The 25,628-nt window shown below is 46.6% G+C and overlaps 1 protein-coding gene across 1 annotated transcript in view; it reads right to left on the bottom strand.

Annotated features, from left to right (window-relative positions):
- Window positions 1–13,647, bottom strand: part of B3glct (beta 3-glucosyltransferase) — a 90,748-nt gene extending 77,101 nt beyond the window's left edge. The window contains 1 exon segment of the mRNA XM_050161961.1: window positions 13,381–13,647. Within this exon segment, the coding sequence (XP_050017918.1) occupies window positions 13,381–13,423 (43 nt within the window). The 5' untranslated portion in view covers window positions 13,424–13,647.
- Window positions 13,648–25,628: the final 11,981 nt, after the last annotated feature.

Below are 25,628 nucleotides of genomic sequence, written 5' to 3'. Positions count from 1 at the left end.
AATAAATCAAAGCAAAGAATGATGAGTCATTTTCAGAATTCCCCCCAACAAAACCCAGCTTTCTTGGGAAAAGATGATGAAAGAGGGGTGTAAATGGGTTAAAAGAGCGAGAAAACAGAGTAAATAAGGCTTAAAAATCTGTCCATTTACTCCAGCAGTTCTAACAAACACTGACTTTGTATTACCAAAGCAAAGATAATTTCCCAACAGCTTAAGTGTAAAACTCTTAAACTACTTTTTGTCCTAAATTAGATCTCGATATTAATAGAACCCAGCGTCTCATTTTCACAAGTGAGAGGAGACAGGTCAATGTTTGCTTTTGTTTTTCCTTTTCTATTTATTTTTAATTTCAGCATTTTGACGCACTGCAGATTTGGGGTATGCTAAGCAGAGGAGCAAGCAGAATATAGAAAACACAAATATAAACAGAGGCTGAATAATTCACAGTGGAAAATGATGGGCTCTGTGCACTGCACGCGGAGTGTGCCGTATTGACGCGAAGTCCCCCAAGTTGCCTTCGGGCTTTGGATCTACATGAGATGTCCTGTATTTCTAATGCTCATGGTTGAGTTGCTTTTGATTTAATATTAAGGTCTGGCGATCTCAGAGGTGGGGAGGTCTGAGAGGGAGAAGGAGATGAGGGACCCTCTCCAACACATACCCTGCTGGCCAAAGGGGCACCGGGAATGCCCACCTGGGGCTCACTGGCCACTGTTTTCCTTTCTGGCTGACTCCTAGGTTTGGCAGTGGAAAGCATTTCTGAAAATGTGGCGTTAGTGCCTTAACGTGGAGTAGGAGAAGTATTCCAAGGTAAATCACGCTTTTACATGCCGAACTGCTGTTTAAGAGTCATTTTCTCTCTTCTATTTTCAACACGAGTTCTGTTGAACTGAGACAGGGAACTATATTTAAAGTGCAAATCAGGGCAGGCGATAGAAATCAGGCCTTTTCCACGATAACGTTAAATAATTCAGGCCAACTGATGTGTGAGCACACCTATAGCGGAAAGAAAAACCGAGATCTTACAAGTAGCCTGGGATGCAGTTTTACGGGCTAGATGAAGCCCCAATGCTTAAGAAACCCGAAGGAATTAACTGCAGTGTGTGTAGTATGCACCACCTGGCTGGCCTGGGTCCTGGGAGTGGATGGAGGACCCTGCCTCCGTGCAGGGAACGGGCTCATGCCCCCTAATTCCCAAGTTTTCCAGAAACGTCCATCAGAGAAACCAAACAAAACTGAAAACCACAGAAAACAGTAACACACTCTGCATCCAGTTTCCCACCTCAGGAGGTGCTGAGGAGAAGACAGTGAAGCCATTAGGGACCAGCCTGACTCGGGGAAGCTAAACGAGGTGGCACACACCCGTAATCGCAGCACTCGGGCGCTGGAGGCAGGAAGGTCATGCGTTCAAGGTTAGCTTGGGCTACAGAGACGCGGTCTCCAAAACAACACAAACAAAAACATCCTGCAACGTGCAAGTTATGTCGCTAATCAAGACAATGCAGACTGTCCATCTAACTGTCAGGTGGGTGCAAGTCCTTCCCAGAAGCCAGGAGGGAGGCAGAAAATCTGATGCAGTCACCAACCCGCCTGGGTTGTTGGCTTCTACCGCCCTGCCGAAGGAAAAGCCTTGGGGCTTTCTTCCTTTCTCCCCTGTGCCCCTACTTACCAAACATTTCCTTTCCCCGGGCAGCTCTGGCCTCTAGGGGCTGACCCTTCCTTCCCCTGAGCTTTCTGAATTTCCCTGCAGGTCCCAGGAGGGAGGGAGCCTTTCACCGCAGGACCACAGCTCAAGGGCCCGCCCTTTGCGGTTTGTTCTAATGAAAGCTTTGAGGGTAACCCACTCCACTGAGGGCAGAGAAGTAAAAGCAATCCCGAGTCCAGCAGACTCGGCCCAGGGAAAGGCCGTAGGCACAGAACCCTCCTCTTCCTTACCCTCCCTGGACAGATGCATCAACCCTGTCCCGCTGACACATTGGGAAGCAGCTCTAGCCGGCACTGCCAACCCACAGGGTGAAGGGCTTGAACCAGTGGCCCCTGAGGGACTGAGGAGGTTGTCTTCTGCAAAAGGCCCTGGCATGTGTGCAGGTGTTAGCAACCACCTTCTTCAACCTCACTCGCTCAGACTTTCCTCTGTTCAAAAGACAAGAAGACTGTCTGTCTGTGCCAGGTAATGCTAAAGATGATGGCCCTGCCCCCCAGAGGAGCCAACAGTCTCCAGCAGAGTCTGTCAAGAGTCCTGAAGCTTGGAGGTGGCCCTCGCCCAGAGGGCACGTGGTAAGGTACCACAGAGGCCTAGAAACAGACTTCCCACACACACAGGCCCAGACGCCTAGTGCTTGGACACCCAAGGGATGACAGAAAGTGCAGGAGAGAGGCTGGGCAGGGGCACTGAGGGAGGGAATGAGAGGGCTAGGACACCAAGGGGAAGGGGTAACAGCAGCTGAAACAAACTTGTGAGAGGGGGTGACTGGTAGGGGAAGTACCTGTGTTGGGGATCCCTGGTGACTGCGGGGGGATCACCTATGCAGGGGAACTGACTGGGTGAGGAACTTGGGGTGTGATTGATTGAGGTGGAAACACCTGAGGGGGTGACTAGGCATTAGCTGGAGAGGGGACACTTGGCTTAAGGGTGCGGCCAAGGCAGAGACACCTGGGAGGATGACTGGGGTGGGCATACCTGAGAGGGTAGATTTGATGGAGTAGGGGCACTTAGGGGTTAATGGCTGGGAAGAGTGAAGTCTGATGGGGGAGCACCTGGAGGGCAGGAGTTATGGGACAGGTGAATACAATGAAGGGGAGCCTTAAGAACCTAGTCTCCCACCCACACCCCCCCCCTCACCCCCCCACCCCCCCCACCCCCGGCTTGGGCATGAAAGCATCTTGAGCAAGGAAATGCAATGTTTTCTAGACAGACTTCTCAAGACAGTGAACGGAACGACTGTTCAGGGGATAAGAACGGGCACACACGTGCCAGCTGGGAGGCTACTGGCACAAGACTATTTCTGGGCCTCAGTCAGGATAGGGGAACTGCAAGGCAGCACCTTAGGCTGTCAGGCTGAGGGGACAGAAGATATCTGTCAAAGATACCTTAGAGGCAGATATGCAAGTGGCTACAGTTGGGAGGGACAAGTCAAAAGGCCGTGCAGAAGAACAGAGCACGTGACCCCACCTTCGGGACTTGGCAGGAAGAATAGGCCATGGAGTGAGCAGATATGAGAGAAGCCAGCTCCTGGACACTGAATGAATTAAGCACAAGACTCCGAAAGCAGCTTCCTCTGCATGGAACAGTACACAGCGTGGAGTCAGAGAGACCGGCACTGCTGGGGTCTCCATAGTGCAAGGAGACTGAAGCCACAGCCTGCCCACTCAGTACTGGACATGCGGTCAAGACTCTGGTCCCTTCCAGACAACCCCTGGAACACACACACACGCACACGCACATGCACACGTAGTGCCCAAGGAGACCCAAAGAGGGCATCAGAATCCCTTGAGTTGATGTTACAGGCAATTGTGGGTCTCTAGACATGGATGCCAGGAACTGAACTCAGGTCCTCTGCAAGAGCAGTAAGTACTCTTAACCATGGAGCCACCTCTCTAGTACCCTTTAAGAGAAATTTTTACAGAGTTCTTGAAAAGATCCATGTCCTTCAAATTGACAAGAGAAAAGAGCTGTGGTAGAGGAGACCTGAGGCCCCCCGCATTGCGTGACTATAAAAAGTAGCATGAGACAAGGAAGAAAGACAGCCTGGCCCAGAGACCCTGTGAGCTGGAAGATAATTAAATTTACAAGCACAACACTTGGGACAGAAATGGGAATAACCACATACATTTACAAAGCAAGAGAATTCGCCTCTCTGATTTACATCTTGATTAAAGAAGTCAGTCAAGATGAGGGGGAAAAGCAAAAATTTCACTCCAACGGTTTGAGATTCTAAACCTATCTTTATAAGGATGTTCCATGGTCTGAAACAGAATCGGAAAAAAAAATCCCTGCTCACACAGCCCTCTCCAAAACACACTGCAGTAGAACACAAAGCAAATATGCAAACACAAGGAAATTAGCTCTTCGTAAAACGCCTTTAAATAGCAATCATATTGTTGAATGATAACTGCCAGGCTTACTCTAGAAAAACACAATGGGCAATTAACTGATGGGCAGCTTGTCCCTCACAAGAAAAAGCAGATGGAAAGTCCCCACCAGCAGCAATCCATGCTGTATACAATCTGAGAGAGTCTAAGCCCAGAGACTTCCTTGTGCCTGCTCTACAAGGCTTCACTAGAACAACTCACGGCTCTAGTTCTTTTGAAAATCATAGCAGTCTCTTCAGAAGGATACAAAAATCTGCCAAATTATACACACTGGTTATATTTCTGTCTGCGTGACCCGAGCTGGAGTCATCTGGGAAGAAGGAACCTCAAATGAGAAAATGCCTCCTTCCGATCAGCTTATGGGGCTATGACTGATGTAGGAGGGCCCAGCTCACTGTGGGTGGGGCCACCCCAGGCAGGCAGTCCTGGGTGGTATAAGAAAGCAGGCTAAGCAGGCCACGGAGAGCAAGTCTATAAGCAGCATTCCTTCATGCTTTCTGCTTCAGTTCCTGCCTTGAGTTCCTGCCCTGACTCCATAATGGACAATAACCTATGACCCAAACCCTCTCCTCCCCAAGTTGATTTTGGTCATGGTGCTTATCATGGCAATAGGAAGCCATCTAGGACATGGTGCTGGAACCAGAGAAAGACTTCTTGGTCTGAGTTCTGGGGTTTCTACTTCTTTCCTAAGTAGAGAAACCCCCTTGACTGATACGAGCTGGGGTTCTGTTCCATAAAATTTACCCAGCTCATCTTCAAGGCAGGGCAGTTCTGAGACATCTCTACATTTTACAGATGTTCATGAAAGTCACCCAGTAATGGTCACAGTTGGTACCTGAGGCTAGGTGGACCAGGGCAGGAAGAGCTCTCATGTAAATGGACACTTTCTCTGACCACCCGTTCCCAAATACCCAGCAGCTGCTTCCCAAATTACCACACAGAAGTTTATATGAATTATAAATACTTGGCCGATAGCTCAGGCTATCTCTTACACTTAAATTAACCCATTTCTATTCATCTATGTATCGCCACATGACTCTTGGCTTTACCTGTCCTCTAGTATGTCTGGCTCCTGGGGTGGCTGGGTGGTGCCTCTTCTGACTCCGCCCTCCTTCTCATCATTCTCAGTTTGGCTTTCCCAACTAACTTCCTGTTCAGCTACCGGTAGAAAAGGACTGATCCATGGCATTCCCACACCTGGTTGTGCACACAGATAACCTAGGCCCCTTGTTAAAAATACACATATGCAAGCCTCACTTGAAATAGAGCTCAAATGATATGGGAGTGTCATATATCAATCTGTTGATTTCATTGGTTAAGCAATAAAGAAACTGCTTGGCCCTGATAGGTCAAAACATAGGTGGGAGGAGTAAACAGAACAGAATGCTGGGAGGAGGAGGAAGTGATCTCAGAGACATCATGCTCCCCTCTCCTGGGTAGAAGCGCGATGAAGCTCAGACCCAGGATGGACGCAGGCTAGAATCTTTCCCGGTAAGACTGATGCTACACAGTTCATTAGAGATGGGTTGATCTGGATATCAGAATTAGCCAGTAAGGGCTAGAACTAATGGGCCAAGCAGTGTTTAAAAGAATACAGTTTGTGTGTTGTTATTTCGGGGCATAAACTAGCAGGCGGCCGGGATGCTGGGGACACAGCCCCACCACTCCTACAACATTCAAAAAATCAGCTTTCTAGAAGGGAGGTTTGAAGAAGGTTGGCCTCCAAGGCTTATACACTGGAGGTTTGGTTGCTGCCCATTCGGTTTCTACTGCTGTAATAAAACACCCATGACCAAAAGCAACTTGGGGAGGAAAGGGTTTATTTCAGCTTATAGTACATCAACCAGGAACGTAGGAACAGGAGCTGATGCAGAGGCCATGGAGGAACACTGCTTACTGGCTTGTTCCTCGTGGCTTGCTCGGCCTGCTTTCTTACGGTGTCCAGGGTGGCACCACCCACAGTCACCTGGGCCCTCCCTCATCCATCACCAATCAAGAAAATGCCCCACAGGTTTGCTCATAAACCCATCTGCTGGGGGCCCTTTCTTAACCAAGGCTCCCTCGTCCCAAATGACTTGGCTTGTGTCAGGTGGACAAAAAACTACTACCGTGTACTGGTGTAGGAGGTCCTTCTGTTTGTGTGTTGCTCTCATTGGTTGATGATAAAGAAACTGCCTTGGCCTAGTTGATAGGGTGGAACATAGGTAGGCAGAGAAAGCAGAACTGAATGCTGGGAGGAAGAACAGCAGAGTCAGAGAAGCCATGGATCTTCTGCCTGAGACAGACACCGGTTGGAATCTCTCCCAGTAAGCCACTGCCATGTAGCGATATACAAATTAATAGAAACGGGTTAAATCAAGATGTGCGAGTTAGCCAATAAGAGGCTAAAGCAAATGGTCCATGCAGTGTTTAAATTAATACAATTACTGTGTGGTTATTTCGGGGCTAAGCTTTCCGGGCGGCCAGGATGAACAAGCAGCCTCTTCTACAACAGTGTTCAGTTGCTTATACTCGAGCACTGAAGACTGGCGAGGCCTAGTGAGAGATGGTCAGTCAGGACTCACTCACCGAAGAAGGGGTCAGTACTCCTCACTTGGAAGCAGCCCAGGCCTCCAGGTACTGGATCTGGGTTGTTGACATAACAGGCAACCCCGTGTGCCCTTTCCTTACATGCCTGTGTGCACTCCTGCCACACCCACCACCCGCCACCATCGTTCAGCTTCGAGAGCCGTCTTTACCCCAGCTTCATGTAGACTGCATTTAGCCTACAGACTAAGTTACCGGGAATCTCCATTTGAACAGACGGAGGCTTTTGGGAATGTTGATGTGACTGTCACATACACTAAAGCCTGACACACATCGGGACAGACAGCTACCCAAGAACTCAAGGGAGCTAGCGAGCTACATGGGGCTATTTCCATAACGACCTTGTCCTTTTCAAACTCTTCCCTTCATTCATTTCATAAACGATACACAAACTCGTGCATAACCACCCTCAAGGATCTGCAGAAGATAAATTCAACGTGAAGTATGAGAAGCCTTGAGCTTCTCACAGCAAGCAATAATGCAAACAGCAATAGATCACCTTTTCCCTTTGCCAGCGGATTCTATTAGAAGTGCAGATAAGCCACACCCCTCGGAGAAACCGGTGCTGTCATATCTGATATATGCAAATTCCCTCTAATGAGACTTCTACTCTTTCGCCTAAACCCACAGTTTCATATTTACAAAGACGGCTGTCTTCCCAAAAGTCGAAACGTCTCTAGCACGCATACAGTTGAAGCGAAGCACAAAAGAATTATTTTGCCAAAGCCTTTCTTCCTTAAAAAAGTAATATATATAAAACACACACACACACACACACATATATATATGCACAAACTGCTCAAAATGCCACCTACAAAAACAGCCCCTCAAGTTCGTCAAGTAGGTAAGCTCCTGACCCAAATTATTTTTTAATTTACATTTGTGTTTATTGTTTGTTTGTTTGGAGACGGGGTTTCTCTGTGTAACAGCCCTGGCTGTCCTGGAACTCACAGAGCGAGTGCTGGGATTCAAGGCATGCACCACCATGCCCTGCTCTGACCCAGATTTCTAACGGGATCTGAACAATTTACATGCACCCTAAATTCAACTTGTCCAGAACTCATCACCGTCATCTCCCAGCCCCCTGAAAATTAAAAGTCAAGCTATTTAACCCCACAGAACTATATACCTCAATAGGTATATATGTATATATACATATATATAAACATATATATAGGTACTATATATACTCAATATATACTTAATGGATTTTCTATCATACATACTTAACCATAATAAAAAAAAATTAATTCTGGCCCTCCTCTAAACACCCACATCAGAACCCAGACACTAGCCTCTGGCCCGTTTCTTACAGAGAGCGGTATTTATTTCAGAGCATGGGTGTAGCTCAGCGACAGAGCACACGCCTACTGTGCACAAAGACCCTGGATTTTTGTTTGAAAAGATTGGAGGTGGGGAGGCTGGAGTTACAGATGGTAGTGAGCTGGCTGACATGGGTGCTGGGAACCGCACTCTGGTCCTCTGGAAGAGCAGCAAGTGCTCTTAAACCCTGAGCCATCTCCCAGTGTGAAGACCCCCGGGTCTGATCTCCAGGTGAAAAACAAAAACAAAGATTCGTTCTTACCCCGCTCCACTCTCAGCCCACTGTCCCAATCAATCATGGAGTCTGGAAGCTTCTCTCGTTGTTTAAAAAGAGTTTTTAAAATTACCGTACGAAGCAATGTGTCTCATTATGGCGCCTTCATACCCATGTGTCATTACGCCGCTCTCTGCTTACTTTTCCCCAGGTCTACATGAACCTTCGAATCCCTGTCTCACAGAACAGCCAGAATGAGCATCACGCACGACAAGCCCTTCCACAAGGCCACTCACAAATCTGCGACCTTATATGCAGGGCCCACCTCACCTGGCCCCAACACCTTTCTGCCTCTTAAACTCTCCAGGTTGCTATTTCTCCACTTGAATCCTCTCCCCCGCTCTCCTCCCACAGGCATGCTTGCTTCTCCCTCCCAGTTGTCTGGTTTCTACTTCCCCTTCAGGGTTGAGCTTACAGCGGCCACCACTTCCTCCAGGAAGCCTTCATGGATCTACCAGTTTCTCAAAGCGCAACACTACTGACATTTGGAGCCTGATAACTTAGCTGTCTGATGGCAGCGGGGCGGTCCTATGTCTATGTCTTGTAGGATGCTTTATAAAAGCAGTGCTCAGCCCGTGGGTGGCGACCCCTGAAAGACCCTTTCACAGGTATCACCTAAGAGCATCAGAAAACACAGATATTTATGTTACGATTTGCAACAGTAGCAAATTACAGCTATGAAGTAGCAACTAAAATAACTTTATAGTGGGGGGGTCACCACACATGAGGAACTGTATTAAAGGGTCGCAGCATTAGAAAGTTTGAGAACCACTACTTCACAATATCCCTGGCTATCAATGCTACATGGGTGACCTAGTGGCATCTTTAACAAGTGTTGCTGTACCTGAGCAGACAGAGGCAAGGACCTCCCTGCCACACCTTCTCAAAGTGTCCGGTACTTAGCAGGATGCAGCTGGGTTCTGATTTAATTGCTGAATGTTGCTTTCCCTCCTACACAGCCCACCTCCACAAGGGTGGAGCTAGCTGTCTTGTTCCTAGGACAGCTCAGTACCCAACACATAGTAGGTCCTCAAAAGTTACCTTTGAATAATGAATCCAAATAGTCTTTCAGTTTAATGATCTTTTTTTTTAATGATTTTGAAACCAACTCTATCTAGCAATTCAAATTTATTCCTCCAGTGAATGTGGTTTCGTTGGAGGGTTGGGAAGAACTTTGACGTCATGGTTATAGGGTTTGACTGAGCTACAGGGTCAAGTTCATGACCAAGTAGATTATGCCAACTTGCTAGGGGTGGGTCCCAAATGACAACAAATCTATCTGGAGAATTAAAACTACTGTCATCAATATCTACACGCGGCTTTAAGAAACAACAGGGGAATTTGCAAAATCAAAAAGAAAAAAAAAGCCCACACAGAAAACAACTCAGAGTTAGGTTTGACTCTGTCTTAAAATTTCTGACTCACCATAATGAGAAGAATCTGAGCAAGACTTGGCTCAGAAGAAAAGAAAAATCATTCCAATTTGGCAGGTGCTAAGAAATAGAATCTTGGCTCACTCAGAGAACAGACAGGGACGTGAGAGAAAAACGCTAATAGCTATTATTTCACCATTGGTTCAGATCGTCTTCTCCGCAGAGGTATCAATTAAGAGTGGGCTTGGCTGCATATAATCTCCAGCGATACAAGGCTGCAAGTAGGTGACAGACAGGGCCGGAGTAGAGCTCTGCATCCATCTGGTATCCAGCTGCTTCCTTCCCTCTACCTGCCTCCCATTTTCGAGGTAACCTCATGGCCACAACGTGACCTTCAGAGTTCGAGCCATCAGGTCCACTCAAAGTCAATGAGAAGGACAATAATACAAGCCCCAAAGCGCTATACCCTGGCTTCCTGGCCACTTTAAGTGAATGTCCCCATAATCCTCACAGATAACTCCTTGATTGCCCCATTTACAAAAGCCACTGAGAAATACCTCAGCAACACCTTTGCCACCCCCTCCCCGCCATCCTTTTAAATCCTGTGTAATACAAATAAACCCGGCTAGAGAAAGATGAGCCAACGTCTACAAGGTAGACAGTCGCCTCTTCTATGATGGATTCTGTATGTTCAAACTGTAGGAGACAGCAAAATTTCCAGGGGTCTGCCAAGTCCGTGACTCAAGTTCTATATAAAATAATGAAGGTTCAAAGCCACTAAAAGCCATACAGCTAACGAATGGCAACCAAGAGGTTGTAAATCTCACTCTGGAACTCATTCCAGACCCTAGAACTGAATCAGCCGTGAACTGTCTGCATACACAGAGGTTGAAAACAAAATCTCTATATGGACTTTCCTCAAAAAGAAAAAACCCTGGTAGTGTGTGAGAAAACTGCCTGTCGGACCTCGCCTAAAAGGGGGTGTGTAAACTGGAAGGTGGTGGCGCACACCTTTAATCACAGCACTCGGGAGGCAGAGGCAGGCAGATCTCTCTGAGTTCGAGGCCAGCATGGTCTATACAGGGAGTTCCAGGACAGCAAGTATTACACAGAGAAACCCAATCAAGAAAATCAAAAAGGGGTAGGGGTGGGATACAAAATACTTCTAAACTACCAGAAGTATTCAATGACTCCAGGTGCATGTCGCATTTTCTCTGTCAACAGATTCCTAACTGGGGGGAGGCACATCTTTAGACATTTCCTGTCCCTCCCCTGATATCAAAGAATAGAACAATAAACCCCAGGCCTGAAAGAAAGAATTCTCGCTCCTGTACCAGCTCACAGGAGCCAGCTCACAAGACCCAAGAGCCTCACAGGGACTTGGGTTGTTTTAAGGTTACTTTATTTTTATTACACATACATAAATAATTTGCCCGCGTGTAGTATGTATGGGTATGGCATGTGTGCCTGGTACCCGTGGAGGCCAGAAAAGGGCATCAGAAGGCCAGGAACTGGATTATAGACAGTGGTGAGCTGCCATGTGAGTCTGTGAACTGAAATCAAGTCGTCTGCAGGAGCAGCCAGTGCTCTAACCACTGAGCCATCTCTCCAGCCTCCCAAAGAAACCTTTTAAGGAATTTTCTGTTTCCTTTATTGTGCTTATCTAACAACTTCACGAGGTTCGGCGGCATCTCTAAAAATGTGTTGACATTTTAGTTCATTCGAAATATCCTTTCCTGTATTATCAAACCAAATCTCCCCTTACGGGTATTAAAAAGTAGATGCAAAAATAACTAGCCCAGCTTTCAGCCTATATACTGCATCTGTGAGATACAAATATTACTATTAAATGCATGCCGCAAATAGAAGGCTAATTTCAGTCACCACCCACCCATTCGGTTAGCTGCGAAACCTTCAGGCGATAAGGCTGACGGCCACAGTCACCCAGCTTCCCACACTCCTGCCTGCCCTCGGCCAGGGCTCCACAATACTTTCTTCAGCTAATGATCTCTGGCCAAATTCCCCATGGTCAATTGTCACTTTCTGGGTCCAAGGTGCCCCAGCATTTTAAATTACAGTGTTGCCAAGTTAATCATGTGAGTGAACAATTAATTATGAGCTAATCTAGCTCAATTTTCGCACACTTAGTGAGCACCTGAAGAAATGCCAGGGGTATTCAGAAGCAAAACAAAAAAATGTCCCTATTCGAAAAGCATAAATCCAAATAAAAATAAGCTGCCAAGGCTCTCGTGGACCGTCTTTCCCTAAACTACACTGTTCTGCCATTTCTAAAAATCTGAAATTCTGCCTTTTCAGAAACGGGAAGCACAGACAAGTCAGGGTTAGAGAAAGTATTATAATGACAAGCTGAAGAGTCCTTTTTCTTTTTTACCCACGCTTTCAAACTTGAACAAATATCATAAAAAGTCATTCACTGTGACTTTTTAACTTTTTCTCACATCATCTGAGCTAACGGGGGGGGGGGGGGGGAATGCCTTCAGGAAAACGGAAAAGAAGGAACGGGCAGCAGCAGCGGGACTGCCTGAGATCAGTTCTCTGATTTTCCCAGGGAATCCTCCCGAACCCCCAAGGCTCAGCAGGAGGCCCTCCCCTCCTCGCCCAAATGCATTAGGAAGAAGGCCGGTGGTGGGGAGGGGGATGGAGTCCCAGGAAATTAAAAGGGCTAGGAGTATTAGGGGTACAGGATGGGGGGGGGCAAGGGACACAGGGGGTCACAGAAGGGTCCAGAGTGTGCTAAGGGCTGGATGAAGGTTGTATAAGGTTGGGTGGGGTCGCAAGGAACACACGGCGGGGCGTGTGGGGTACTCAAGGCAGGATAGAATGTGCATGACTGGGGACTTGGTTGGAACATAGTGGGACACAGGTCATGCACAACTGGGAATCCAGGGTGCACACAGTTGAGCATGGGAAGGGGGATGCCCATGGCCGTGCTCAGGTTGCACACAACCGGAGGAACGGGGTGCACAGGGCCGGACGCAGGGGGTGAACAAGGTGCACACAGTGGAATGCGGGGTGTGCACCATGAGGCGTTGGCGGGGGGGGGGGGCGGGATGCATAGGATCGGGAGGGGTAGAACAAGGTAGGACCCGGGATTTGCTCGGCGGGGTACCAGGAATACACGGGATGTGGTCGAGCGAAGGGGTGCACATCTAGGAGGATGTGGTGCACATTGTAGGGCCCATGAGTGAATAGCTGTGAGGAACGGGAGGTGCACAAGGTAGAGAATGGGGCGCACAAGGTGAGGAGTAGGTGCACGTAGTGGAGCGCAGAGTGCCCACAGCGGGCCGTGGCATGCAAGCGGTGGGGCTCAAGGTAGATACGGTGGGGTGCGGAGTGCTGCACTCGGGGGGACTCGCGGTGCACACGCCGGGGCGGTGGGGACGCACGGGGCGGGGTGCACACAGTGGGGCGCAGGGTGTGCACGGCAAGGCGCGCGGGAAGCGGGCAGGGGCGGACACCGCGCAACCTCTTGCAAAGTTTCTAGCAGTTGCGCGAAGCAGCCTCCCGACCCGGCCGCGCCCTCCCCACCAGCCGGCTTGGCCCGGCGGAAGAAGGCGTAGACGGAGAGGGCGCGGGCCAGGGGTGGCGCCGCCAGAGGGCGCTGCGGCCGGGACGGGGCGGGACGGGGCGGGCGGCAGCCGGAACTGCGCGGGGGCGGCCGGCAGCCCCGGACTCCCTCCCCAGGCCGCGCCCCGACCGCGCGCTACTTACCCTCGGAGCAGCTGAGCAGCGCCAGCAGCGCGGGCGGCCGCATCCCGGCGGTGGAGGCTGCGCGCCCTTCCCGGAGCAGAGCTGCGCGGACGCCCTGCGCGCCTGACCCTTCTCGCGCTCCCCTCCTCCTTCCCGGCACCGCGCCGGCTCGGGCTGCGCCCTCTGGCGGCCGGGAGCGGGAGCGCCCCAGTGTGCGCTCGCAGCAGCTGTGGTTGTAGGTGGTCCTGCTGCCCAGCTGGACCGCGCCCTCCTCTGGGCTTCTGACCTCGGGGCCTCCTTTCTGCCTTCATACACTTCCCTCCCCCGTACTTCCTTCCCCATCCCCAGCAACAGATCTCTCACTCCCCTTACTGTGCCCAAAGTGAAGGAGGAAGGATCGTTTGTCCTCCCTGTTAATGGACTATATTCTGTTTCTTATAAAAAGCAAAATCGATAATTCAACTCTTAATATCGTTGGTACTGATGTTCCACTTTGATGAAGGTGTTTTTAATCAGCTCAACTAATTTACTTAATATCCTCCTTTTAAGTGGAATTTGATCAATAGCTTTGGCCCGGAGTTTTGCTCTTAATAGATGTTGATGTAAAGCTAATTTTTTATAAATGTAATTTTGAGTGTTCACCATGATGGAAGGGGGTACACTTTGATTCAAAATACCTGAAGAAAATAAGTCAATTAAAAATACAGGAGTGTAGAGCTGTGGGAAAGGCTCCCTAGACAGAGTCCCTTCTAGCACAGAACCATGAAAAGTCTCCTTCCCACGTAGGAAGTGTTACTGTGTTACAGGCTTAGCCAATCACATTGTACTGGCCTGAAGAAGGTCGAACCCTTCCCAGAAACACAGGTTTTCCCTTGAGTGTCTAAGGACGTGAATATGACCAAGTGTGCCTCTCCGGCTTGAGTTTAGACCGTGCAGGTCTGGAGGCAGACTAGGGTGGCCTTTCAGAGTCTGGTCATAGGACAAATGACCAGTGCACATTCTCGTCCAATCACAGGTAGAGTCTCAGAGGACGCCTCCTCATAAGGACTTTAACAGCACATTTTTTTAATTTCGAAGTGTCTGCAAGTCAACTCTTGGTGCCCAATGCCAATCTCTTGACTGAGAGCTTACATTTTAATGAAGACCAGCAGTAGACTTTTTTTCTAAATTCTTGACTGACTTGTTTTGACTCTTTGACCCTTCCTGGAAAGTTCTAAAACTTCTAGATTGTTTCCCATTTCCAAAGTCGTCTGGCTTTCTCCACAGCAAATATTCCATCCCTGTGTTAGACACCACATGATATAAAGAAGATGTAAATTGAGAGAAGAGTCTAGCAGCTGAGTAACTCGACTGAAGACTCTGCTTTGGTGGCAGACAACTTTGGGAGTTTAGTGGATCAGAGTGGCCATCAAAATTGAACCTGAGAGGCTGGAGAGATTGCTCTGTGGATGGACTTCCTCTCGCACCGCCAGCCACACGGAGACTTTCTGTTGATTATGAAAGTTGGGCTTTTAGCTTAGGTTTGTCTCAACTAGCTCCTATAACTTAAATTAACCCATTTGTAGTCATCTCCGTTCTGTCACGTGCCTCTTTCATCTTGCACCTCCTGCTACTTCTTCATCGACTTGGCCACTCCACCCTTCTTCCCAGAGTCCTCTCTGCCCCCAGAATCTCCACCTAATGTCTTTCTATCTAGTGGCCGTTCAGCTTTTATGATGCCGGTCACAGCATTATAGCTCCACACCGTGAACAAGTATCTCATAACGTGGCCCAGTGTTTAAAAGCATGTACTACTCTCCCGGAGTACCTGAGTTCTCTTCCCAACACCCACATCTGTTGGCTCCTAACTGCCTGTCAGTCAAACTCCGGGATGATCTGATACCTCTGGCTCCACCAGCACGCTCATACACCCATGCCTACCAACAGACTCACACAGGTACGTATAACTAAAATCAAGAAAATGCAGAATTTTAATTTAAAAACCTAATCGTGATACAACATTATTGCATTCCAGGACAAGCGTGGGGGATTGGGCCATGAGAACAAGAGCACATCCTTCAAGACATGAACTTGCCCATCTTCTGCCTCCTCACAGAGGACAATGATAAATGGCCCGCTGCACAGCTCCATAACTCACGTTTGGAAAAGGATTACCTTTCAGGGACTCTGGTCATGTGAAAAATGGACTCCCTGGAAGTTGTCTCCTGATCACTAACAGAAAGATTCCCAGAGGAAACCTGCTCACAGTGGTACCAACAGACACATGATGAGGCTCGCTGGTAACAGACACTGTGAGGGGACAGTTCTCCACAGGGGACCTGGAGAAGAGCGGGCCATAGCTCTGTTGGCTTGGGATTCTCTCACCTCCTTCTGCTCTCACCTCCATGCTGGCTTCTGGGATTGTCCCGCTGCCCTTGTTGGAGGACAGGGTGAGAAACACAAGCTAGCACCGGCCATCTCTTCTCGAGGACCCTACAGACACATGATTGGAAAAGAATGATGGTTTGTAAAATCATTAAAATTGAAGTAATTTAAAGCAACCTGTATAAATACCTAAGGAAAATAATGTAAATACATATTCATAAAGTCATTGGTAACCAAAGTTTAATTAAACTATAAATTACCGATTCTCTCTGGATGGTTGATCTCAGGGCAATACCAGGCTCCTAAGGCAATAGCTTCCTTCAAATGACAGTGTGCTATTGGCTGATGGGCCTTTGCTAAGCCCTGAGACATGTACTTGGCACTGAGCCCAAGCGCTCCCTAGTCCAGTTAGGGAGACAGAATGTCCATAACCTGCCATGCAGGAGATGCTGCCGCCCAGGCAGATGAAAGGAACATGCTTGAACACAGAGGAGTAGATGACATCTATCAAGCCCTTTGGAACTGATCATAAAAACAGAAGTGACTTTTGTGTAACTTCTTAAAAGGAGAAATAGCAGGTCTCCAAGCCAAGAGACTGGGGGATTTGGTCCTAGGCAGAGGTATGGCATGCATGTGGCAGATCAATCAACAGCCATATTATGGACAAGGGGGAAGACTTCCGGCTGGGCTCCCTCCAGTGCCACCTCTCTCTCCCATGAATCTGATGGGCCCTCAGGTTTCCCATTCCTGTTTGGCGAAGGTTACTGGACAGGTTCAGATTCTTGCTGTTCCCTCCAGGCCTAGTTTCAGGCCTGCAACAAATTAGTAACCAGCATGGGAGGTCCATTCCTTTCCCAGACCAGGAAGTGCCTTTCTGAGCTATGAGGGATTGTTTCCCAAACTAAAACCAGGCCTGGAAGCTGACGGAGGACTGGAAAGGCAAGAAGTAGTTCTTTAGGACTTCAGATCATTAAGTCAGACCCATACTGTAATACCTTAACCACTGACGAGTGCAGTACTTTCCACGGGGACTGCCAGCCCTCAGATAATGATGTGGAGACACTGATAATTATGAAAGTTTATCCTTTAGCTTAGACTTGTCTCCATGAGCTCTTATAGCTTAAATTGACCCATTTATACTAATCTACATTTTGCCATGGGGCTCATTATCTCTCTTCCATCTTGCACCTCCTGTTTCCTCTTCATGTCTGGCTGGTGACTCCGCCTTTCTTCTTCCCAGAGTTCTCTCTCTGCCCGGAAGTCCTGCCCATCTCTCCTGCCTAGCTTTGGCTTTCAGCTTTGTATTACACCAATCACAGCAATGCATCTTCATGCAGTGTACAAATATGTACAAAAATATACAGTTTTCCCCTTTTGACTAAATAAAAAGAAACGGTTTGAACTCTAACACAGCAACACTATATACAATAAGAACAATTATCAAGTAAGAATTACATTCACAATGTCTGGTTCATTTGTATTTGACAAATTTAGAGAAGTTACCTTATTATATATCCTATCTTGATGAGTCTAAAGTTTTATACCTAAACTAATACCTAAGCCATTTTTATCATAACTTGTATTACCATCCTAAAAATATCTTTTTAGACCTTAAAACATTTTCTTAAATAAACAACTTAAGCTTTTATGTCTCTCAACCTTATAAACTTTACATCTCTTTTGTGAGTTTCTTTACTGAACTTGGTAACAAGGAAAACTGTAACTATAACTATCTAGTCTTCAACCCCATCAAAGACCCAAGAACAAGATAATATTGTCTCAGTAAACAGAAAGTGCAGAGCAAGAAATTTCCAAAACTGACAGAAATGACAGAAACAGCTAGCTGCCTGGACAGTCACCCAAGGCTCTTCTGCATTGTTGGGGCATCTATCTTCAGCCTACAGGCCTAGAATATCTGACAAACTTTTCTGTGAAGCAGGAATTTTGAAGGACTATCTGACCTTGTCTTGGCAAAGTTTGGCAGTCACCTTCTTTTATGTACTGCTTGTCCAGTTTGTACAACGTACTGTCAGCAGTCAAGGCAAGGGCAATTTCTTTTTGCCAACAAAATGTTTCATCCTGTGAGCACAGCCCACAGCAAGCGCTTTTGAAAATTACTTAGATGATCTAAATGATGTCTCCAAGCACAAGAGTCTTGTCTCACTTTACTTCAAACGTCATTTAAAATTCATAGGCAGACACCTTCTGCCAAACCAAACACTCAGCCAAGAATTTCACCCAAAGAGGTTTCACCAAAATATTCTCACATCCTACCAACTCCAAACCAAGAGCCAAGAAATACAACCCAGGTCACCATCTCACCTCTAGAGACATCCCAAACAAGCCCCAGAAATATGAAGTCATTTGACATCTGATTCTCTAGTCTCTTGATGTCCCAGAAGTATAAAGTTGTCTGTCCACAGAGGAGCTACCTCCTAGGACTTCTCATTAAATGATCCAATTGGCTATGTTGTTCTCCTTCCTAGAGTCAGACCCCCTCCCCATTCCCATGAATATAAAGACCAAGAATCCATCATGAAAGGCAGGAGCATCAGCAAGTGAGGTGTGTGATCCACTTATTCCACAGTCAGTGTGAAATTCGATGCTATTGCTAGAAACTAGCCGGTCATTTTATATCAACTGCTTGCAGATGTAGGATTTTTGACTAAATAAGCTAGCCAAAATTAGTGGGAAGTATTTTCACGCACCCAGAGACAAACACTCACGGAGGAACTACTTGTTCCAGACTCTCCTATGGCATGACAGTGGGAGGGGGAAGCTCTGTCCTGGTGTATCATACCCCATCAGGAGGACCAAGACACTCAGAGTGACCATGAGCTCATGTTTGAACACACGTCTTTTGAGAAGCCTGGACACAGAATGAGATGGAAGGGCAAGAGAGAAGGGAAGTCATGAAGCAAGGGTTGGGGAAGGGCTTTCATGGATGGCACAGTTACCAGCAAGCTGTGGCAGATAAAGAAAGGCATTCCAAACAGAGGGGACAGGCAGGCATTGGCTGTATGCTGGACACTGGAACCATCCAGAGACAGGAGTTGAGTGATCTCATAAGGAACATCAAAGGGAAGCTGGCTAGGGCCACATCCTGGCTGCCTTGCCAAGGAAGCTGACCTTCATGGAAGGGCACTGAGGCTGTCGGAGAAGCTATATTGGCTGCCAACAAGAACACAATTTCCAACGTGGGTCCATAGCTCTTGATGCCTGTCTTGTGTCCTAAGTGCAGCCTCTCTCAGAGAAGCGATGACTAAATAGTTCATGAGGTGATGAAGTCACAGATGATGCCCATGTGAATGAACAATACCTGAGAAAATCAATTCGGTGGTGATGTTATGGGGGACGAGACAGAGCCGAAGAGAAAAAAAAAAAAGCCTGATACATATGAGAAATATATGCCACAGGTAAGCACTCTGGAAGTTGCTTTTAAGTATATTATTTCATTTAACCTTTACCCCCTCCAATGAAAATCCCAGTCCCAAAGACATAAAATGATTATTCTTTTTTTTTTCTCGAGTTTTCCTTTGAGATGGGGTCTTATTGTGTATGCGTCCCAGGCCTGCTGGGAACTCTCAGTCCATATACCTCAGACAGACGTCCATTCTCTAGATTAGTAAATGAATCTCAAGAGGGTCTAACAACAGAAGCCAGAGCTGCCTGTGACGGCAACTGTGAAATGGAAGGAAGACATCACTGACAGTGTGACAGAGGTCAGACCAATTGTACTTGTGAGTGGATACTGGCTAGCACTAAGAAAGAGCGCACAGAAGGGGACTGACGGAGCAATTAATTAAAGTGGGTATCTGCCAGAAGGATGAGTTTATGGAGAAAAATGAAAGGTTACAATCAACACCAGCACACGAACAGGATGCCTTCCCAGCACCAGTTGGTGTATGGTGATGCTCTGGGGGCTTCTCTATGCCAGGCAGCAGCCTAAGATGTTATGTGTTCTTTTACTAAGCTGCCATTCAATTCTCCAAACAGTTTTATTACTATTGTCGGGTTGTCTGAGGTGGGTAGTGTGGTGGTTGGTTTTCATTGTTAAAGAAATCCAGACTCACCAGGGAGGAGAGTCTCTGAGGAAGTATCCAGGTCAGGCTGGCCTGTGGACAAGCCTGCGAGTGACTATTGTGGAATGTTATTTTAAACGCTTTACATTTGTTTATGTCATGGAACATGTGTTTAATGATGCAAAGATATATTGCGTATTTTTAAAATTGCTTTTGTTTAGCTCTGTGAAGTTGTGTTACTTTGCCTGTCTAAAACACCTGACTGTCTAATGAAGAGCTAAAGAGCCAAAAGCAAGGCAGGAGAAAGGATAGGCAGGGCTGTCGGGCAGAGAAATTTGGGAGGAGTATGGAGCAAGAAAAGGAGAAGGAGAGGTGGACATCAGGGCCACCCAGCTACACAGCCAGCAACAGAGTTAGAAAGAAATAAAGATAGGCAGAAATAGAGAAAGGAAAAAGCCCAGAGACAAAAGAAGGATGAAATAATTTAAGTTAAGAAAAGCTGGCTAGAAACAAGTCAAACTAAGGCTGGACAATCATAACTAAGAATAAGACTCCGTGTAATTATTTGGGAGCTGGGTGGCAGACCGCCAAAGAGTAAAGAGTAAAAACAACCAAGAGCAAGTGACTGCCTTGATTACATTCATTGAGGTGGGGACCCAGTTCTCTGTGGGCAGCACCATCCTCAGAGTGTGGGTCATGGACTGTGTAAGAACAGGAAGGGGCTTTAAACGCTAGTATGCATGCGTACATTCTCTCTTCTTTTGACTGTGGTTGTAATACCACAGTCCTGCTTGACCTCCCCACAGTGGTGGACCATAACCTGTCAGCCAAATAAACTCTTTCTTCCTAAGCTGCTTTTTGTCAGGGTGTTTTATCACAGCAACAGAAACACACCTGGGACCGTTGAATAATTTCCTAAGGGGATTCCTGAAATCACCTCAGAGTATCTGGGTTTGCAAAGTGCAAACTATTTTTTTTATATCAATGCAAAAATGTTAGCTTGTTCCATGCAGACTTTCCTAGTAATGACACAGAAGCAACCACAAATAAAAGCATTTTGACCAGAGTGACACCAGGCTGGACCAGGAAAGGGCTGAGGAGCCAAATTGTAGATCCTTGACGAGCAGTGGAAACTACCTGGTTTATTAAATTACACCCTTGAATACACATTTTTTCCCTTGTAGTTTGTGCGACAAGTTGAGAGGTAAATATGAAAGTCCTCGCATGTCACAGATAACATGAGGTCCCTTGAAGAAACACTTGCACGCTTCCTTGAATTACAAGCTCAGCTAGCTGCTTATTTCTGGGAAAGTTGGGTATGACTGAGAGAAAGGCCAAAAACAGAAGTTGCTTGGGCTTAGGGCCTAGCCAAACATTTACATGCTCAACAAATAAAGTGAGCCTGTCATTGCAAGGAAAACTGTTGGCAAAATTTGTTGCCAGTGATAAAACACAAGTCTTGGTGCAAAATTAGAGTTCTGAGAAACTTGTGTATCTGCTGCTGAGAATGCAACACCTTCCCAATCCTTAAAAAACTTGTAATGGGACCAGTGGCTGGGTTAATAAAAAAAAAAAAACTGAACTCTTCATATCACACTGTGAAAAGCATCAACATCTGAACAAACACCATGTTTCAGTGCTGTGTGACTCTGCTCCTAGGGAGGTGTGGACACACACCTACTCACCCCACATAGGAAACTCATGGCAAATCAAAGTACGGATACCACCAAAGCCCAACTCAGTGAACCAATGAGTTTTATTGGGGTTACTTACAGGATACAGGTGAGGTGTTCCTTACAGGAACAGACATAGCTCAAGACAGCTGTATCACCAGAGCCCAGCCAAAGACAGATAACAACAGGAAACCTGGAGAGCACTGCACAGCCTGCAGGCAGCTCCTTGGGTGGGGACATCTCTTTCAGGTGGCTCAGGTGGCCTGAGGCTCTTGCAGGCTGCTTGGCTGGTCTCTGTCCCTTTCCGTTAATTCTGCTGATCTGAGCCACTAGGCCAGTAATTGTCATCCTTCCTAAGGCTGTGGCCCTTTCATACAGTTCCTCATGTTGAGGTGACCCCAACTAATTCAATTATTTTTGTTGCTACGTCATAACTGTAATTTTGCTACTGTTATGAATCATAAATATCTATTTTCTTTTTTAAAAGCATTTTAATGATTTATTTATTCTTATTTTATGTGCATCGGTGTTTTGCTTTCATGTGAGTCTGTATGAGGGTGTCAGATCCCCTGGAACTAGAGTTAGAGATAATTGTGAACTGCCATATGGATGCTGGGAACTGGACCCAGGTTCTCTGAAAAAATAGCCAATGCTCTGAACCTCTGAGTCATCTCTCCAGCCCCCAAATAGCTGTGTTTTCTGTGGTCTTAGGAGACCCTTGTGAAAGGGTCATTCAACCCCCAAAGGGATTGTGACCCACAGGTAGAGAACCACTGCTCTAGGCAGTCTGGTTTATCTAAGGGTTTTCTAGGTAGCCCTCTGCTGGTCTAAGAGTGTCTCTGCAGCAGTATGTACTGCTTATATGGACTTGTGGAGGAGCCCTGTGAATCTGGTCAGTTTCAGGAACTTCCTGAAACCTTTAAGTTGTTTACTTCCCAGACTTTACAAGATTCCCTCTAAAATGGAAAGTTTCTCAGGGGAAATTTCTCACAACACTTGGTGAGATGCTAATATCCAAATGACCTATAAAAACACGCACAGGTAAGATTTACATTCAATTATAAGAGAGATAAATGGACTGTAAGATAAACAACAAGAAATAATAACAGTTTCATACTATACATTGTAATAAACCTGAAATTTTCAATTGTCTCAAGTTTGGATGTCAAATCAAAGAATACTCATCACCATAGAAAAGGTTGATAAAACGTTCAACTTCTCTCAACTGCATGTCTGCATGAAGCAGGACTTTTTCTTCGTTTACTTCATCTAAAATAATACAGCTCAGCAGGTGAAAGGCCAGTTTGAGAATGTCTAGTAAATCAGACACTGAAGAGAGTTACAAACTGTAACTCAGTGGACTTTCTTGTGGTGATATCTTGTTTGTAATCTAACAAATAAAGCTTGCCTGATGATCAGACAGTAGAGCTAGCCATAACCATAACCGACATAACCATAGAGGCCAGGCAGTGGTGGCACACACCTTTGATGCCAGCACTTGGGATCTCATGCCTTTGATCCCAGTACTTGGGAAGTACTTGCCTTTAATCCCAGCACTAGGGAGAAGGAGACAGGAAGTGATATACTGGGCAGAGAGGGGAATATAGGTGGGAGAAGACAGGTGCTTGGCCCCTTTTTGGTCTGAGGATTTTGTAGAGGTAAGAACTAGTAGCTGGCTACTCTGTAATCTTTCAACTTTCACCCCTAATATCTGACTCTTGGTTTTTATTACTAAGACCAATTAGAATTCACACTACACTATCTCACTAACTTTGCCTCTTGAAAGACTATTTTTCATAAAAATAAAATGTACTTATACGATGCATTTGTTCATTTAACTTTGGGTGATTTGATAAACATATTTAAATTTCTGAGTTTTGCATATAACAGTAAATATTCCCAGAAACAGAACACTTAAGCAAACTTGTTTAGGATCCTCAGGTTTTTTTTTTTTTTTTCAGAATATAAAGAGGGTTTTGAGGTGAAAACCTTCTTTATTTGGGAAGAGCCAATTCAGGAGGCATAGTTTAGAAACTGATGAAGTGGATCTGGATCCACTCCAAATCCTTTCTCTCCCTCGTGGAACTGGGCTACACCACACTCAGCCTCAGATCTGTTGCGTTTGAGAGACGTGGTTCCCACAAGCTTACGTTGGCTCACGGCCACTCAGTTAAAGTCCCAGTCACTACAGAGTTAAGATAACAGCAAACCGTTAAATGGGCAAAGTTATACCAAGATAACAATCCCACATAACAGAAGCTGTCTCAGTCATGCTAAGTCGGCTGCCATGGTGACCTTCTAGCCAAACATCACCTGTTGTTAGGGACCAGGCTGACGGCCATGTCAGCTGCGCTTTTGCCATCACTGCGGCATGGAAAGAGGATACTGAAGAGCCAAGCCTCAACAATCAAAAGCTACCAGTGAGGATGCCATAGTCACTTCAGACTCCGTTGTCTTGAAGAATGAGAAGGCACTGCCAATAGCCCAGAGTCACACGGGGAAGCCTGCTGCTGGTAAACACGACACTGCCAAACGCCCATGTCTTCTCTCCCTGCCAAGTAGTGTAAGTCAGTGTTCCTTCGCTCTCATGAGATCCCCGAGGCAATCAACTGCAAAGATGAAAGCTCATTGGGCTCACAGTTTTCTGAGGCTCCAGTCCACGTCTCACTGTGCCCCATTTCACATGGAAAGATAGACAGATGGACTGACAGACTGGAGTGGGTCTTACAACCTCCTTCAGGAGCATGCCACCAGTGACCTAACTTCCTTTTACCTCTTAAAGACTGGACAGACTTCCAGTGACTGCATGCTGGGAGTCAAACCTTTCACACGCGGGCTTTTGGGCTACACTTAACGTGCAGGGGCTGTGGTTGTAGTTCAGTGGGCAAGCACTTGCCTGGTGATTGTTGGTAAGGCCCTGGATAGCATTCCTGGCACCAAAACCAAAGTAAACTAATCAAGAGCAAAGCCCTAAGAGTACAATTGAAAATGATCATCTCTCTGAAAAGATACCATACTAAATAAATCTTGGGGAATAAAACAAGATTGGAAATGTAGCCTTCAGGAACCCGAAAACACTTAAGAAGATAATACTACTTTGTGAACTATCTACCTGGAAAACACACAGACGGCTGTCGACAAAGCAGGGCTAGGACTCCAGGTGACTTGAGCAGCCCTGGGTGGTCACGGGAGAAAGAAACCTCTAGACCTAGCAGGACAGTTCCGAGGAGAGCATAACCTCAGAACAGAGGTCATCACATGCCGGGAGCATCCAGACCGGCAAAGAAGAATGATGAGACATTACAGGCGCTGAGGAGAGAGAGATTCGTGAGCCTGTGGCTAGACCAGTGTGGCTGCAATTAGTCACGCCAGGAAAGCTCTGCTTGTATTCAGGGGTGACGCTGGGGATAGAAGACATCAGCCTGGGGAGGTCCCACATCCCAGCCAGAGGAACAGCATGCAAACAAGTAGACCACAGAGATGGCAGCCACAGGGATCTGACAGCCACTTATTTGTCCACAAGAGAAACATTAGGATGAGAGATACAGGCATCGTTTATTTTAATTGAAAACTCAAGCCAAAGCTTGCTTTATGTCTCTTTTTTTTCTTCTCCTAAAAATGTATTTTCTTCATAATTTCTCAACTTCAATAACAATAAAATAGCTGTGGCATAATAGTCTTACACAAACAAAAACATCATTTTCAGAAATAGCATTTTCTAAGCATTAAGTCAAGCAGATGTTGGAAGCATCTTGCTTAAATCAAATTGTTGTGTGTTAGATCTCAAGTGGGAGTAGGCATGTCCTCGTCTGTGTGTGCCTGCTGTGTGCATTAATATCTGTCTTTGGAAGGACATAGGAGAAAGGAGAAAGGAAAACCTGAATGTTGGGGCACATATGATATGTCTATTTGGGAAAGCCACCACAATTTATTGAAGGGGGTGGGGCAAATAACGAAAAGAAAGAAGCCGGTCTGGAGAGATGGCTCAGGGGCGGTGGTACTTGCCATCAAGCTTGACTATCTGAGATTGATCTCCAGGACCCGTGTGTGTGTGTGTGTGTGTGTGTGTGTGTGTGTGTGTGTGTGTAAGTAATACATAAATAAATAAATGTGGCAATGTTAAGACAAAAGCAAAGAGAAAGGCCGAAATAGGGGTGTGAGCATAGACAGGATGAGACTGCCAGGGAGAGCTCCCAGCAGCAGGATTTAA

Source organism: Alexandromys fortis, unplaced genomic scaffold (assembly GCF_014885135.2).
Source record: "Alexandromys fortis isolate MF-2015 unplaced genomic scaffold, M_Fortis_MF-2015_v1.1 scaffold_118, whole genome shotgun sequence".
In the NCBI taxonomy this organism is placed as follows: Eukaryota; Metazoa; Chordata; class Mammalia; order Rodentia; family Cricetidae; genus Alexandromys; species Alexandromys fortis.
Note: the sequence above shows the minus strand (reverse complement) of the source record. Positions and strands in the feature narration are given on the sequence as shown.